Raw genomic sequence first — 17,066 nt, 5'->3', positions numbered from 1 at the left:
AGAGGAGTCATCATTCAGAGGAGGAGAAGAAAACCTAGGGACCACATCAAGAGAAAACACATTGGCTCCAAATTTATGCGGTGTACCTCAAAGTTACTTTCACTGTGTGCATGGTGTCATTTTGCCACCTTGAGCACGGCTATTTATTGAAGAGCTCTTGGGCTAACCATGGCCTCTGTGACTCTCTACACACTCCCCCTTGTCCTCCTCTATGCTGCATAAACTAAGCATACTTCTGGGCCTCCCAGGGTATCTTCTTTCCCACTGGGAATGAGGTCTTGTCAGTTGTGCCCTGAAGTTAATGACAGAATTTGCAGGTCCCTGATGTGACCCTCTTTCTACAGTGCTTTGCCTCATTCTACACTGTTGTATCACACTAAGGCAATATCAGTTTCCATTGCAGTGGAAGTTCCACATCCTGACCTCCCTCGCAGCATCCATGTTGTCCACAGTCCATCTGCTGACTCACACCTGAGCTTTCCCAATCCCTTTATCCCTAAGCCGAAGACATTCAGGATTCCTTTTCTGCTTAAACAGCTGCACAAAGCTGAGGTTATGCTTTCCCTTCCTCTAGAACTAGGCCTGAGATGCACATAAAGAAAAGTGAGCCTCAGACTTTTCTGGAACTGGGGAAAACCACTGCAAATCCAAGCAGCTGCAACTGTTTGGAGTGGTCTCTGCTAAAAGGATGGTGAGCATTCCTGCTATGGGGCTTTTACAGCTGCAACCACAGACATGGAGAACCCCAGGCTAGAGGTTTGTCAGTGTCCTCCCCCATATCCCTACCAGTGGCTGCTGTCAGAGACAAGGTAGGAGTTTGGGCAGGTCCTTGCAGGTGGCCAAGCTGACCCATCCCTTTCCCTGGTGTTTTGCCAGGTAGAAAGTATGGCACATTACACAGACACTTAAATGTCAATTAGGGTCTCCATCTGTCACATAAAGGGATAGCTGAACCTGCGTAACAGAAAGCTGGAATTTGCTTGCTTGTCCCTACTTCTTACATAAAGACTTGCAAACCTGCGATGACAAGAGGTTAACTTCTGCCAGTGCTGGAAAATAGGCCAGGATCCCCAGCTCAGTCTGCACTTGCTTCAGGGCAGACTTAGGAGAAATCTAGTGAAAACAAATCACAGCACAGTCAGGAAAGGAAAAGGAGAGAAATGGAAACAGTATTGAATGCTGTGGTGTTCGAATTTTAAGATGCAGCTCCACCACACTTCTTGACAGAACTAAACAACAGAAAAACATGGATAAGGGGGACCTCACAGATGCTTTTTAACCCCTCATCTTGATTTTTCCAGAAGAAGTGAAAAGGTTAAAGGTTCCACTTAAATAGAAGAAGAAACTTCTTCACGGTGAGGGTGCCAGAGCAGTGGAACAGGCTGCCCAGGGGGGTTGTGGAGTCACCTACTCTGGAGACATTCAAAACCTGCCTGGACACATTCCTGTGTAACCTCATCTAGGTGTTCCTGCTCCGGCAGGGGGGTTGGACTAGATGATCTTTTGAGGTCTCTTCCAATCTCTAACATTCTGTGATTCTGTGAAGTGATCTAATTCCTCCCAAGGTAATTGTAAATTATCTGTTGACCTTAAGAAAATGACAAGACAGAATCTGGCACTGGTATTCAGAACTACCAATAAAGAAAACAATTAAAAAAAGAGAAACCACAGTGTGTGACAAACCAATCTGAGTGATTTGGCAAATGTGCAGGGTTAATTGTGACTTTATTGCTAAAGATTAAGATTATAAAATTGTATGGCTGCATTTCTCTTGCTCTGTGTCAAAACTCATATCATCTGGAAATGTAATAATCCTTCTCCTGAAGTAATATAGATATGCTGTTTATGTATTTTTCTGCTCTCTGACCTCTTATCTTTTCCATGTCTTCTACCCTGTCTCTTTAAATGCTGGTGAGCTTAATTTATCTTGTTATGGTAGTTATACTTAGTCACAACTGTACTTCTTTTCCACTTCCTTCAAAGAGGACATTTTGCATAGCCTTGGAGTAATCAGGAAAATAATCACAAGCCATCAGAAATGCCTGTCTACAAAACAGCTAGAAACTTCCCTTTTAAATCAAGGTATTTGCTGAGAAACAGGAAAAATTATGAAAAGCAGATTTGTATCAACATTACTGACAAAAGCTAGATATTACATGCCTGCTCTGAAGGGAAACAGGATAAAGGACATCCCTCCACCACACACTCCCTCCTGCCTCCACATAGTACTTGGCTTTTGGGACAAAGCTGCTCAGGCTTTGGAAGTAAAGCTTCAAAAAATCAAGAATTCCACTACCCCTTTGGCAAGAAACAATCCAGAGCCAAAGGAGATTCACAATACGGCAGATCCCTTACCTTATCATCTAATAATTATAGTAAAACATCACTGAAACAAACATGGCAAGCCGACAAATCTAGTTGTCATCTGGCTTCCAGGAGGACGAGAATGTAATCTTTATGTCAGTTCAGTTAATCTCTGTACTGACTTTGATTTTGTAACTAGTTATTTCTTGTTGTTAGAGGTATAAAGTTCTCTCCTTTCACCACTTTTCTCCTAAAACTAAGTCTTTTGATTCTTATTCCCTTGACATCTCTTTTTGGCCTAAGATAAGCCAAAAGCCTTAATTTCCTGAGCATAATTCATAAAGCACGATCTGCATTCCCATAATGCATCCTAAAGCTTTCTTAAAATGTCCATCCATAAACTTATACTGCTTGCTCATCAGTTTGAGGTGGCACTATGTTCTCAATACTGCATATCCGTCCCACAAGAGCGTTTTCCTGAATTGGTGCTGAATCTGTGTTTCATCCTAACTCATACTTGTTAGTAAGCTCCTGAAACTGACGTCTGCATTTGCTCCCTTATATCTGTGCTGCAGGAGACTGGATCTTCTTCATCAGTTGTTATAAATGGACATACCTTAGTTGCCATCATCAACATGACATATGACTCCTTACAGGGCCCCTTCTGACAAATAATTCCCTGAGACTGGCTGTGTACCTCCTGCCATAGCTTCCTTGAGGACATATAAAGCCTGAAGATTCCTTAGAAAACACATTTTGGGGCTTGAGTCTGACAGCTTGGTCCCATTGATACACCTGCCAAAAGCACACAGCTACCAGCCATGCAAAGAATTGGCTGCCGTGCAAGCGCTCTGCTTTCTTCCAGCCAAATCACCATGTCGAGGTGCTGGTGGGACCTGAATGGAGCCACGTGAACTCATCTGAGACACATGAGACCAGCAAAATCATCAAACTTTTATTTTTCCCTTTGCTTTCTACCTTTCTCCAAAAAGGTTGTCTTCACTCTGCAGTGGACTGACCCGGGCTGTAGGTATAGTCAGCTGAGGACAGACTCTGGCACACAACGTGGAGAGAGAAGGAATGAGAGCAAGAGAAGAAAACTCAAACCTCTGGTCATCAGGGAGGCTGAAGCAAGTGTGGATTATAAGCCTAAATGCCCAGTAAAGGACAGCAGAGGTTGCAGTCTTTACCTTCAACAGCACTCCAGGGAATCTGGGAAAGGCCGGAGTGAGCATGAAGAGAAGAAAGCACCACATTTCCTTACACCTGCTATAATCACAGAAGGGTGCAAAGCCTTATCACACTTGATACAAGGGCTGTTTATAGCTTTCTATAATTTTCTCCAGAAAGCTTCTGCTTAGCCGCCAAATAACCAATGTCAGCTTCATGTAAGGATGGAGGTCCTCATTTTCACTTTCTGCAATGTGATGCTCTCCTGTTTTAAGATGTAGGAGCTCCTTCTAGATTGATGTGCTGTAGGTAGATTTATTAAGAAAGAGAATATTCCCCATGCATTATGAAGAAAAGGAGCTCATGGGCACCACTTATCAGAAGAAAATGCTAGTGTTTTAAAGAAATATTTTTCAAATGACACAGCTAGGCAAAAATGTCCTGTTTTGAATAGCTACAAGAATGTTCTCTCTGTGGGGAGATGTGAAGAGCAATTATGTTCCCAACTTTGCAAACATGAATTAAAGAACTAAAAATGTATTTTGCTTGAGAAAGACTTGCTTTGATTTTGTTCAAGAAACTCCTGAAAATCTGCACTCCTAAATCTGCAAAAGTATGATAAAATAATTTTAAAAGGTAAACCTGTTTCCAATGCACACATGAAGGATAGCAATTGTTTGGTAATTCCATTTAAGCCGAAAATGTTTGATGGCTTGGTGCTCTGGTCATATTTTAATGGTATTTGCTGTAACCAGGCAGATTAATGTCCAGCTCTGTTCAGACATTCTCATTTTTAATCCAAAATTTGCATCTACATCAAATAAAGTATATGCTTCTTGACTGTATGTCAAAAAGCAACTCAGTGTTCTTCCAAATACAGTCTTGGCAGGAGGCTGTAGGTTTGGGTGGAGATAAGATGGATTCTCTGTTTCTCAGCTCTCAGGACATCATCCCCTCCAGGGACTGACATTTGTGGAGGAAGGAACCATTATTTCCTGATGTGGACTTCTTTTCTTGCACCTCAGTTTTCCCTCTTGTTCCCTGGTGCAAAACTCTCAGAGTTTCAACAACATTGTAAAGGGAAGATCTGTAGGCATTTATAGAGTTTCAATCCTCAACATATCATTGTGAGGAGACTTAGGGTCTGTATCTCAAATTAGGCACTACAAGGTGGAAGGACATAAAATCATGTACTATTGGCAAAAAAATGTGAGTCTCTGTCAAAATCAGCGCTTACCCAAATAGCCATACGTGCTTTCAGTTGTCTGGATACTTACATTCTGGTTGATATTATATTTTGTTTCACACTTTCTTAAAAACACCCTAAGAGGAAGGGAGGTACAACCATAGCTACTGAAATAAATGATTACTGTCCCCTGGCCTGTGACAGCAGTATTTATCTTCTCCACAGTCCATGTGTGAGGGGCAGGAAGATAAGTTTCTTTTGCTTAGCTATTTTCTGTCAAAAATCTTACCATAATTTTTCTACAGTGAATATTTATAACTGTTTTTAGTGTCAATATAATTTTTTTGCAGTTACTGCACTTATTTACATTTTAATGGCCAAGTCAATAAAGATTTATACACCTGTCATCTGAATTTTCCACAAAAGTGGTGATTGCTTCAAAAAACAGTATCTCCTACAGAATACTCCCCCTCCAAGCATCCTTTAAATGCCTTCATTGTTTCAGGAAACAGTAGGCTACCCATTCGAATAATCAACTCTTAAAGTCATAAGTCAAACCCAGCAAAATGTTGAGGCAGTCTTTGTGGTAAAAATTCTGTATAATACAAAAGCCCTTGCTCAGGAACCATTTTTTTCTCTCTCTCTGTTTTTAAACACTGTCCCTTGAATGGCAAAGTCTGGTTTATCACTTTGATATGTCTCAGCTGCACAAACTACATTGTTTTTGCGGCTTGAGGAGATATGCTGCTTAGCATTGACTTTGTTTTGATTTTAATGCAGTAAAAGATGTAGTTTGGAGGACTGCTTTGGGGGGTGTGCAAGCACACCATTTAGGAGGTGTGGTACTAATTCCTGCTGTGCGTACCTTCCTCCAAAACATGAGCAACAGAAAGGAAAACCTGAAAGCATCCTTCCGCACCTGCCCAGGGGCTTCGTGCAGCAGTTCAGGCTATCAAGGCACATGTGCAAGCTCGTCCTGGCTGTGCTTTTCTTGAACGCACCACGAGCCTCTTTTATCCTCACCCAGGGGAGGCTGGCAAGACCCACACCATTGCTCTGCTGCCATGGCACTGCAGGATCAGCTTCCTTTCCGTTCCTACACTAATATTGTTATTTCTCCGCTGTCTATCCCACGCTGGATTTCGCGGTGGGCTGGTAGCTGCAGTGACAATGACGAGAAGCAGGCTCTCTCTGGGACTCCGTTCCACTGGAGGCCCACCCTGGCTCAGCAGTGACGAGGCAGGCCTGTTCCGGCTGAAGCGCAGGGTCTCAAAGACATACAAAAGTACAAGGGTTCTGATCAGTTTAGGCTAAGGTTCAATGTTCAAATTCAAGGCTGAGGTGAAGCCAAAGTTAGGGATCTGGCCCCAGCTGCATCCCAGCTTCACGACCTGCTCTTGTAAGGTAACATACATAAATCCTCGTGTTTCAACCCCACCGCTTGCACTGGAGCTGCCAGAGAGGTATGCCAGCGAGGCAGAGCTGGAGGAGCCCTGGCCCGTCAAACAGATCTGCTGCAAGCTCTTAAGTACAGCCTGGTTCACCCATATGATATGGCCATAAGCAAAGCACTGTTAAACCTGCGGTACTTGCACTTACTATGATCTCCGGATCCTTGCAGCTTGAATATGAACATAAATTTTCATCATAACATTGAAATTTATTTTCTCCCATATGGGCAATTCCCTGCCCAGCTCCGACTTTTCCAACCGACCTCCCCCATCCCCTGTGCGGGCCAAGAAAAAGCTGTGAGCATCTCCACAAGGAAAGGGGGCTGCCAGGGTGGGTGGATCTTCGTATTTCAAAACCAGGTTGTTCCCTCCCAACCCCGAGATGCTTATTCTAGCCAATTTCACCCTAGGGGGCAGCCCCCGGTGCCCTGCGGTCACCCCCCTGCAGGTGAAATTTCAGCGAGAACAGATCCCGCCTGCGGGTCGCACCCCCCGCAGCTCCCGCACCCCGCAGCTCCCGCTCCCCTCGGCGGCGCCCCGCGGGCAGCGCCCCCTGGCGGCGGGGAGCTGCGGGCGGCGGCAGGCGGCGCGGTGAGCCGGGCCGGGGCGGGCGGCGCGGCGGGGCGAGCCCAGCGCTGAGCTCACCTCCCTCCGCCCCCCCTCCCCCCGCCCGCCTCCCTTTCCCCTCCCCTCCCTCCTCCTCCTCCTCCTCCCGCGCCCAGCCTGCAGCCGGGATCTCAGTATTATGGCATCGAGGAGAATGGAGACCAAACCCGTGATAACGTGTCTGAAAACCCTCCTCATCATCTACTCCTTCGTCTTCTGGGTGAGTGCAGCGCGGACACCCACGGACCGCCGGGCAGGGCCCGGACACCCCCGCGGCGGCCGCAGCCCCCACCTGCCCGGGGCGGGCGGAGGGGCCGGTGACGGGCGCCTGCGGGGGCTCCGCAGCGCGGCTCCGCCGGGATGTCAGCGGTGTGCCGTGCGGGGACGTAGCTCTTTTGATGCCGGAATATATGTGTGCATACATATATGTATATGCACACATATATACACACACATTTATATTTTTATGAATATATATATATATATATTTTTTTTCCTCTTCTTGCGATGAACAAATACCCCCGCGGGGGGGGAAAGTTGCAGGGGTTTCCCCGGCTGCGCGATAGCTGCCCCCCCCCCCCTCTACCGCCTCCCTGGCCGGCTGGACCGGGGTGGGGGGCGCGGAGCGGCTCCTCCGCCCGTCTCCCCGCTGCCTGCCGCATCCCCGTCCCGCCACGGGGCCCGGCGGGATGCTGCCTCCGTGCCCCCTCCCCGACAGCCCCTCTGCGGTGGTCGGCCCGGCTCTTACCTGTGCGCACCGGGTGCTGACCTCCACCGCCGCCCGGTAGATCCGCCGCGCTGCGTTTCGTAACCCGGCTCTGGCTCCCGTAAACCATTTTTATGACCCAGATACATTAATTGAGTTGCAGTGATTGACTGACGGGGAGCCGGGTTTTTCAGGCGACCCCAAAGGCTGGAGGTTTTCGCAGCGTCCTGGCCTGTTACTCAGCAGATCCCTGGCATGAGCAGTGTATTGTGGAGGCAATCTCCTGATTAAAGACCTTTTAATGGTACACGGTGACAACATATGATAATGGCCCCACTGTGTACTGTTAAGAGATGGTAATCTGCACATCATTGATACAGTACACAGAAGCGAATTTGTCACTTCCTAGCAAGAAAAGCTGATTGTGTATTATCATTTTAATAGCTTTATGCTGTGAAAAGTGTCTTTGAAATGGAGTAATTCAGATTTTCGTCATTCTGTTTAAAAATGCATTCTAAACAAAGAATTGCTTATTCATGGAAGTAACGTTTTACATCTTTATAGTGAACATACAACTTTTCCTGTTTCAACTTTTACTTCATTGGCTTTTTTTTTTTTTTAAAGGCATAATAGAAAGTCATAAGTCATTTTCCTAATCCATATTTATGGCAGTACCTCTGCGTTATTGACCCTTCCTTCCCCCCCACATTTAACATACCCCCCCTTGTTTTTTAACAATTTTGGTGGTAACCGCAGCAGATGGGTCTGGTGACTGAAATGGATAGGAAGCTGGAATCATCTGTTGTTTTTTTGCTGGCCAGTAGATCCTTCATGCTAGTCTGAAGGAGGTAAGTTGCTAAGTTTGAACACTTACCACAGTTTCAAGATTCAGCCTTTCCAGTTTTCTCAATGGATCTACAAGAAATCCCTCTTCTTCCTGCGATTAATGAGCAGCTGCAGGAGCATGGATGAATTCATGGTATCTTTTCAAATGACGTCTTTTTTAAAAGTGACCGTTGTATCTGCTGTAGCCTGAATAAACAGAGGACTTAAATCAGCATGCCCGTTGAGCTAGCACGTTTCATGAACACTAATCTCATTAAAAAAGAGAGAATTGTACATTAAGCCAAGCAGCTGGCTCAGGGCATTTGTGCTGTAGGCTGCTGTGATGCCAGGCCAGGTTGACAGCTGGGACCTCGTACGGTAAATAACACAGCTGAGCTCTGGTTTGGGCCATAGCAATGTGTCTGTGCTGATGGGATGCGCTAGTGCAAATTCTTTTCTTCTGATCTTTCTGTCAGGCTCCCATGTGTCCCAGTCTTCTCCAAGGGCACGGCCCACTAACATGGCTCTTCCAGTTACTTGACACCCAACAGCCATCAGCGTGTTTGTCTGTTTGTGCTCTTCCTTGAGCCTGGAAAAGGAGGAAGAAAATAAACAGTTGGAGTCAGAATCCTGCAACCATTGGCAAAATCACAGAATCACAGAATGTTAGGGATTGAAAGGGACCTCAAAAGATCAGCTACTCCAATCCCCCTGCCAGAGCAGGAACACCTAGATGAGGTTACACAGGAATGTGTCCAGGTGGGTTTTGAATGTCTCCAGAGAAGGAGACTCCACAACCTCCCTGGGCAGCCTGTTCCAGTGCTCTGGCACCCTCACTGAGAAGAAGTTTCTTCTCAAATTTAAGTGGAACCTCCTGTGCTCCAGTTTGCACCCATTGCCCCTTGTCCTAGCATTGGTTGTCACTGAGAAGAGCCTGGTTCCATCCTCGTGACACTCACCCTTTACATATTGATAAACATTAATGTGGTCACCCCTCAGTCTCCTCCAAGCTAAAGTGACCCAGCGCCCTCAGCCGTTCCTCATAAAGGATATGAGAACAAATTTCTTTTCCACCATGCTTGCTGTTGGATGTGGTTTCTCAAGGTGCTTGCCTAGGGAAACCTAGGCAGATCTCAACAGGAGGAGATAACAAAGGGCATGGTAAAGGTTCAGAATAGTTGTCAGGAGGCCCTAAGTCTTTGTTAGTTGTTCTTCCTTTTAGCACAGAAGAATGAAGGTTAATTCACATTTTTGGCCCCTTTCTGGCCTTTGAATCAACCTATTTAGTAATAATTGGAGCAAGGCTGCACGTATTGACATGCGTAGAGCAGAAACATGGTATGCTCTGGCGGTATCCTCATTTTCTTTTTACAGGCAAGTTTGAGAGCTGAGAGATGCATGGAGTTGTCTCAGCCCCCTCCATTATTTTCTGGGGTGCTCTTTGTGCTCTCAAAAGCTGCTGGATCTAGACTCAGCATAGCTCAAATTTGGTCCCTGTGAGTTCTTAGAGCTGAAAATATGGGAAGGACTCAACAGGAGAAACTATTTAAAAAAAAAATATTTCTTCTCTAAATACCAGAAGGAAAACAAACCAGTGCCACAAATGGCTGAAATGGCTGGTTTGTAGAATTTTATTCTGACGGCTTACTCACTTTTTTTTGAGAGGTTGTAAGCTAATTTCTGAAGAAGAAAGCCTTGCGTTGCTTAGCTGCAGTTTGTACAGGTTTCTTTTTCTAGCTGTGAGGATGGAGTTGCAGTATAACACATGGAGGAAAGTGGTCCTGTGGCAGGGAAGTATGTGATGGAAACCCTTCAGATATCTGACCAGGTGGTTATGGATTGTGATGTGAGGGGACAGGGAGAGAAGATGCTTCTTTGAATCCAGTGAGCTGTTTTGAAATATCCAGAAGGACTTCTCTGTATTTACATTATTTATAAAAGAAGAAAATCTATGTTTGCAGTACATTCCTATCATGAGTGATTATTTGTCAGTGTTAAATATGAATTGCATTTGTATCAGTGAGTGAGATGTAAGCAGATGAAGGCTTTTAGTGTAAGCATTAAATGAGGCTCCACTGACTATATGGGAGCTGCAGGGCGTTAATGAAGAGACATGGTTCATTCAAATTTCATACTGCGTAGCGTGTTCCTTTCCAAATAGGTTTTATTTAATGGTATTTGTTATTTTTATAGCTTTGTCTCCTCCCCCTCACCGTACTCCCAACTTCTTTCTGTAAATGTATCGACATGGTAAAAAAATTCCATAAACAGAGATAACAAGCTTTTTATGTGCTCATATGTATTGTTATTCATAGTACACATTAAATGCCTAAGGTTACCGCTTTTGGTCCTTAAGGGACATAGTAATAAAAATTCAACAGCCGTTTTTTTCCTAATCAGAATTCTGTACTGAATGCATCTGGTTTGGAACTAGTAGATTAAAAAAGGCAATAAAAGCACTGCTTGGCTGTTAGCTATTTTTATTTTTTTCCTTTTGGGTATCATAAATTGCTTGCATAGAAATCTGAGATATAACCTGTCTTGTTTTTAAGGGAGGATGAATTTTGGATTAGAATTCAAAGTGAATTTTTTATACGGGAGTGAAACCTTTAAGCACCCTTCAGTACCTTGTATTTTTCTAGTTCTTAAGTGATCTTATGTCTTAAAATGTGTGTATATGTAATGTTTCATTGTAGGCTTTGAAATATATTTTGTTATCAAATTAACAGCCTGTGTTCTGGGAGGGAGCTTTAAGGGTGTGTGCACTGTTCCTTAAAAGGCTGCAGAAACTGGCTTTCATCTTCCATGCAAATCTTGTTGTCCAATACAGGCACCATAGCAAAGTGATTGGCTTCTGATTTTCTGCCCTGTGAGACAGTTGGCATTCAAATGAATGCTTTTTGTGTGCTGTCCTGCTGGTATGGGAATTTCTTGCTATTAATTAATGCAATAAAATCATATAAGAAGAGTTTCCATTCAGATATTTTTCCAAGGTGTGTCACTGATCTGAAGAGCATCCTCTGACCAAGACTGATGTTTTGGATACCAAATTAGGTCCTTAGAACTTTGCTTGTCTTTTGCTGTGTGATAAAATCATAATTGAGATACTTATTTGCAATAATAGTGGTTTAATTTTCCAAGTTTCTGTCACTCGGAAAATGGATCTGTGCATCCTGGTACAACACCTTGGAGGTTAGCAGGTGGCAGGAGAGCTGTGGACCTGAGTGTGGCAGGACAGGTAAGTGTTGCTTGGCTGCGAGGCCATAGCCAGCTTTGCGATTTTAAAACAGCTGGAAACTGCACATTTCCATATCTTTAGTCTTCTTCTAGCCAGTTCCTCTGGTAGCTGCGGGAATGTGGCATCACCAGCATGGAGGGGTCAGGTGTTCAGAAGATGGCACCGTGGAGAGTGAGGGGCTCAGGACCCCTCTGGCATGGGGGGTGTGGGGAGACCCAATGTCTGCTTCGGAGGATCAGCCCCCACATCTGCCTCTTCTCTCAGGCTTCCCCGAAAAGGAGGTGGCTGGCAGAGAGCTGGGAGCGGCTGTGGTGTCGGGGTGGGCAGCTCCTGGTCCTCACACTGCAGGGGTATGGCAGAGGTGGCATTCGCTCACCATTTCGGGAGCTCACAAAGCTGTTTTCTGGGAAATGCCTGAGACAAAGGGCGAGCACGATGGCCTGCTCCATAACACAGATTTATGGCTGAACTGCTGACCCATCTTAAATGCAGCCATTTGAGCCACGCATTATAATGTGGGACTAAATTTGCATGTCCCTTGGAGTTACTAGTGGCATTAGTCATCTTCACTATGAGTTTCCAGCTGGGTTACTGAAATCACTGCTTTTCTCTCCAGAAGTACTTTCCAGTGCTTCTTCGTTGGTTTCTGCATGTGTCTGGTCTTTTTAATACCTCTTACCATGCTTATGTTTTGTCTATTTTTTTTTTTTAAATATCTGTTAGCAGACAGTTTTAAAGGAAATATTTTGGGAAATGTTTTAGCTTTCCCATATGGCTTAGATTGCTCAATCTTCTCGTGGTTCCATTGACTGCAAAGTCATCATTATACTTTAGAAATAAATTTTATTATTTGTATGCAGTTACCTGAAATCCAGAAAAATCACACTCTCAAAAATGCACAATATTCCTGTCCTGATGGATATGAAGTGCTCCATTGTTTAGGCATAAGCCTCATGCCATTGCCTCCTTAAGTCAGTTGTTTCCTGTTCTGTTCTCATAATGACATACATGAAAGATTAAAGATAATGGTGTTTTCTTGTGAGTGTAGCCTAAGATGAATTCTACTGGCCAGGATTAAAAAAAAACTAGATGGTATTTAAAAACGTAACTCCAGAGTCAGCTTTCTAAGTTTCCTGTTGGGGTATTTACCCAACTTGGCTTAGTTTTGCAGGTGTTTTTGGTGTTTTTTTTTTTGTTTTTATCACAAGCTAGACATGAGGAAGAAATTTTTTATACTGACGGTGGTGAAACACTGGCCCAGGTTGTCCAGAGAGGTGGTAGATGCCCCATCCCTGGAGACATTCAGGCCAGGCTGGATGGGGCTCTGAGCAACCTGATCTAGTTGAAGATGTCCTTGCTCATGGCAGTGGGTTGGACTAGATGAGCTTTGAAAGTCTCTTCCAATCCAAACTATTTTATGATTACATGATTCTATGACAGTCCTAATGGAGGAGAGCCGTGCCAGCATGACAGCTCTGGTAAGTGCGAGTAAGCAGAGATAAAGCTGTGACTTCCACTTGTTCTCACAGGTGTGCTGGGAGGAGGTGCAAGAACAGTCCCCTACTGTCCCCTGGGGCCACCCGTGGGTGAGACAGCACGGGGAGGGGGAAGCTGCCGTGTGGTGCTGGTTGTGCTTGCAGACGTCACAAGGATCTCACGCTGTTCTCCTCCTTGACAGGGAGCTGGGTTTACCAGTGTGGTCAGCTTATGTATTTTGCAGCACAGGATTTGGCAGGTTGGGATAGCTTTTGCATTGCTGATACCCATTCATGCTCTGAAAATTATGTGTGTATGGTACAAATTAGCATTGTACATCTCATATAAGGGAGTAATTGATTTTGCTGTTGCTTAAATGCTCTTTTTTTCCTTGCTATTTGTGTAACAATGCTTGTGTCTTGATGAGGTACCTGCTACATCTTGACTTTTGAGTTTGTATCTGGACAGTTCTCTAGTTCGGGGATGGTAACTTTTTCACATTAACAGGTCAGTTTGGGCTGGTGAAGCGGGACAGTGGGTGACTTGAAGTGTTTCAGTTATATTTGGGAAGACATAGAATGCATTAATAAACAAGCGGTGGCAGAAGTTCTTGCTCTTTCCCAGGTGATGGGAGAGGGGCCTGGTGAGGTACTGCTGCCTGTGTAGTAAACACTAAGACTGTTTAGAGTTCACTCCTGCTCTAAGCAACCTGTTGTCTGGCATAAACAGTGTAAATACAAATTCTAGAGAAGGGTGCTGGAGGGGGTCTCCTTAGCACTTCTCTGTCGAGAAGGCAGCGGAGTCCTTTTCCTTAGATGCTGGTTCATACCAGCCTTGCTCGTCAAGGAAACGGAGGCAGTTGTTGTCGGTAAACCAAGGGAATTTAATATGGGTCCAAGAATCTGATTTTATCTCTGGTTATGTGACTATTTATCCATTCCCTGTGCTGTCAGGGCATTAAATTAGGTTACCTGGTACTGTTAGTTGTCTGCATCTCTGGATTGTTATTACTGTTTCTTCAGTTGTTGCAACTGTCCTACAAATTTATGTGCTGAGGAGCTAATAGATTAATATCTAGAAGGACTCTTTATGTATGTGAGCTTGCAGAAACACCTTCAGTCTTTCACATGCTTTTCAAGCACAATGATACTTGTTACAGGGATGTTAGCTTTACTGTAGTATGGAATCTGTTCTGCATACACCAAATTTGCGGGTGAAAATTGTGTTGACCTCAGTGTCTTGCAACGTAGGTGACTGAAACTTTAGAATAAAACACAAGACTCCAGAGGGGACTATAAGGAGCAGATGACGGTTAGTGTAAGGCCATTTTTATTTGCATAATGTTATTTCTTTAGGCTCATCACTATTAATTAGCATTTAATCATCTCTCAGAGAATAGATCCTTCACATGAGAAGAGCAGGCCTCTTTCCATTTCCATTTGTTTCACTGTGGTGGGCAGATGGTTTATATGTTCTGTCTTTATAACAGTTCTGGGTTATGATAGGGAAGCATTTAAATTTTTCTTGTGCTAAAGGGACTCTGAAGCACGGCACACTTGTGTCTTACTGGATTATCGTTATTTCATAGCTGAGCTGGTTCTTTGAGCTCTGGGAGTAGGCTACAGGATTTTTAGGAGCTGTAATAAAAGAGTAGAAATGATGCTGTTAATATTAATTTTGCTGTAATTTCCATGTAGTGCTTTGCAAGATGTTTTCCAGATTTTTACTTCTTTTTTCATCTATATGGTTCTGAGGACAGTGCTAAAATCCTTAAAAGGAGCAAGCAGCCCCCTTTCTCTCTCGGTTTCTTGCTTTCCCCATCTCTCTGAATTGCCATGCTGAGCTCAGGTGTTGGCTGGTCACTGTGCAGTGCCCATAGTGACCCCCTCCTGGACGCAGGCTGGATGCACCATAAAACAGGAGGACTCTGCAGAGCAGCCCAGGCTGGGCAGAGGGCTGAAACTGTGTCTTGCCATCGTTTCTTTCTGGGAGTTATTTGCTATGAGCTTTGAGAAAAGGTTGGGTTTGGTTTGGGCTGCATGTGGATTTGGATGGATCGGGTTGAAATGTTTTTTTTTTAAAAAAATATATTCAAGCAGGCTTTTTGAACAGTTTGTTTGCTAGGGGAATGTGGTGGTGTGAATAATGAGGTGATGGACTTAATCTGCGGAAGTCTTTGGACTGGCGTGCTGATATGGTGCAGCAGAGAAGGTGGAAAGGAGAAGGAGGGGAAGGAGAAGGAGGAGGAGAAAAAGGAGAAGGAGAGAGTGAAACCCTGTAAACATCATAGGAAGAGGAGCACTTACATCTCCCTAAAACTGGGAGGTGAAAGAAGGCCCTGCTATATGACCCTTATTACCACTCAGTGCCTTTGAACAGAAATGAGCAACTCAGACCTGCTGGTGCCATAGGACTGAAATTACCAGTGAAGCTAACGAGTTCTGAATGCCACCACTGAAGTATTTTTACAACTCACCCCTAGCACAGGAGAAATTCTTCTTATTGCACGGACCTAAATACATTCCTTGCAACTGAAGTTTCAGCTAGACTGTGCTGGTTCAATCCTTTGCTAAGTTTTAGAAACATTTATTGTTTGGATGGAGTTTCCTATGGGTTGGCCTCCATCTGGCAATGACTTTGAAGTGTTTAGAAAACTCCTTTCAGCATTTTTGGCAACAGAATATGAAAAAGTGCTCATTTAATATGTTTCTAAAAATACACATGAGCTGTATCAAAACCTGAAATTTTTGATGGAGTTAGTCCTCTTAGGATGAAAATTGCCAAATGGTGAATTGGGAAATCCTGAAAAAAGGAAGTTTCCAAAGAAATAAGAATTTTCTGAATATACCAGGTGATGTCAACGTTTATTTTGTAGCTGTACTTGAAACTTAGGCCAGTTTATGGCATCGTGCACTGTGGCATGGCATGCATTGAATCCGTTCAGCTAGGCAAAACCAAGGCTTGCCCTGCCGAAGATCTGTAAAGTGCGTGGGCTTCAAAGTCATATCTGGGGCTCAGGGCCCAACCAGAGTTGAAAGTTTGTAGCTGAAATGGGGAACCTGTGGTCTGGAGGCCCACGCAGTCTGCAAGGATGTACACCTGGACTGGGAATTTTGACCATGTTAGAAGATAACACAAAGGTGCATGACAGCGTATAGCTTGCCTGGGGCTGTCCAAAGGCTCTGCTCTGATCTCATCAAAGAAAATGTGAAGGACATTGTATACAGTTTATGGAAACACACGCATATCAATTCCAAAAGCTATATGAGATGGAGGATTGCTGCAAATTTCCTATGGTAAAGGGGAGAGAGGAAGATCCCATGATTTCTGTTGCGTTCTCTAACAGTCTCCTGACCCAAACATTGTCATTATGACTTGCGGTTGCCACTACTACATCAAAAGACAGTGAAAACAGCAGAAATCTGTCAGGAAAGTTGTGGCTTTTATTCTTGCAAGAATAGGTTCAGATAAGACAGAGGACATTTTCCAGGTATGTATTAACAGAAGAGGAGATGGAAATTCAATCCTCCTGTATGCAGTTTGCTTCAATAGCACTTAACATCTAACTGGCTCTAATTAGGCTTGGAATGATAACATAATTAAGTGCATCCCACTTCTGTTTCCCTTTGAAAAAAGGAAACAGAAATACAGATAGGTTACCCACAGTACGTGGATGCTCTCCCTGATGGCTGCATCTCATTGCTGGGATAGTTTTTACTGATGCAGCAGCCCTGTGCTGCATTTAGGACTTACTGCTCTGTGGCATGCACTAATTGCAGACAGAGCATGATTCAATTTACCTGTAAAATAATGTATTATAGGAAACAAGCAGCTGATATTATTCCATGTTTAAAGATGTTTTTTTAACTTCCTCTTGGTTTATCTGGTACCGAGTTTCTTTTTCCAGTGTGCTTCAGGAAAAACTGCTGAGTTGAATTATGCAGGTCAAATGACTTGGAGGCTTAAATTGATCTCTCTTGTCCCAGAACAACTTACAGACCATCTATGCATCACCTGAGACTTGAGGGTTTTTTCACAGGTGAGTGCAGTTTAAAAATTTCTGACGAAAGGGCCAGGACCTCAAGATGTCAGGGAGCTGGCTGT

At 44.2% G+C, this 17,066-nt stretch overlaps 1 protein-coding gene and 1 long non-coding RNA gene across 2 annotated transcripts in view; one reads left to right on the top strand and one right to left on the bottom strand.

The window, feature by feature from the left end:
• Nucleotides 1-7,678, bottom strand: part of LOC110358207 (uncharacterized) — a 34,441-nt gene extending 26,763 nt beyond the window's left edge. The window contains exon 1 of the long non-coding RNA XR_002412383.2: nucleotides 7,466-7,678. This is a non-coding gene — a long non-coding RNA (uncharacterized LOC110358207). The remainder of the gene's footprint in view (nucleotides 1-7,465) is intronic.
• The window catches only part of TSPAN7 (tetraspanin 7), a 106,065-nt gene continuing 95,719 nt past the window's right edge, over nucleotides 6,721-17,066 (top strand). Inside the window, exon 1 of the mRNA XM_065070380.1 lies at nucleotides 6,721-6,937. Within this exon, the coding sequence (XP_064926452.1) occupies nucleotides 6,857-6,937 (81 nt within the window). The 5' untranslated portion in view covers nucleotides 6,721-6,856. The remainder of the gene's footprint in view (nucleotides 6,938-17,066) is intronic.

The sequence above is a fragment of the Columba livia genome, chromosome 1, assembly GCF_036013475.1.
Source record: "Columba livia isolate bColLiv1 breed racing homer chromosome 1, bColLiv1.pat.W.v2, whole genome shotgun sequence".
NCBI classification, from domain to species: domain Eukaryota; kingdom Metazoa; phylum Chordata; class Aves; order Columbiformes; family Columbidae; genus Columba; species Columba livia.
Note: the sequence above shows the minus strand (reverse complement) of the source record. Positions and strands in the feature narration are given on the sequence as shown.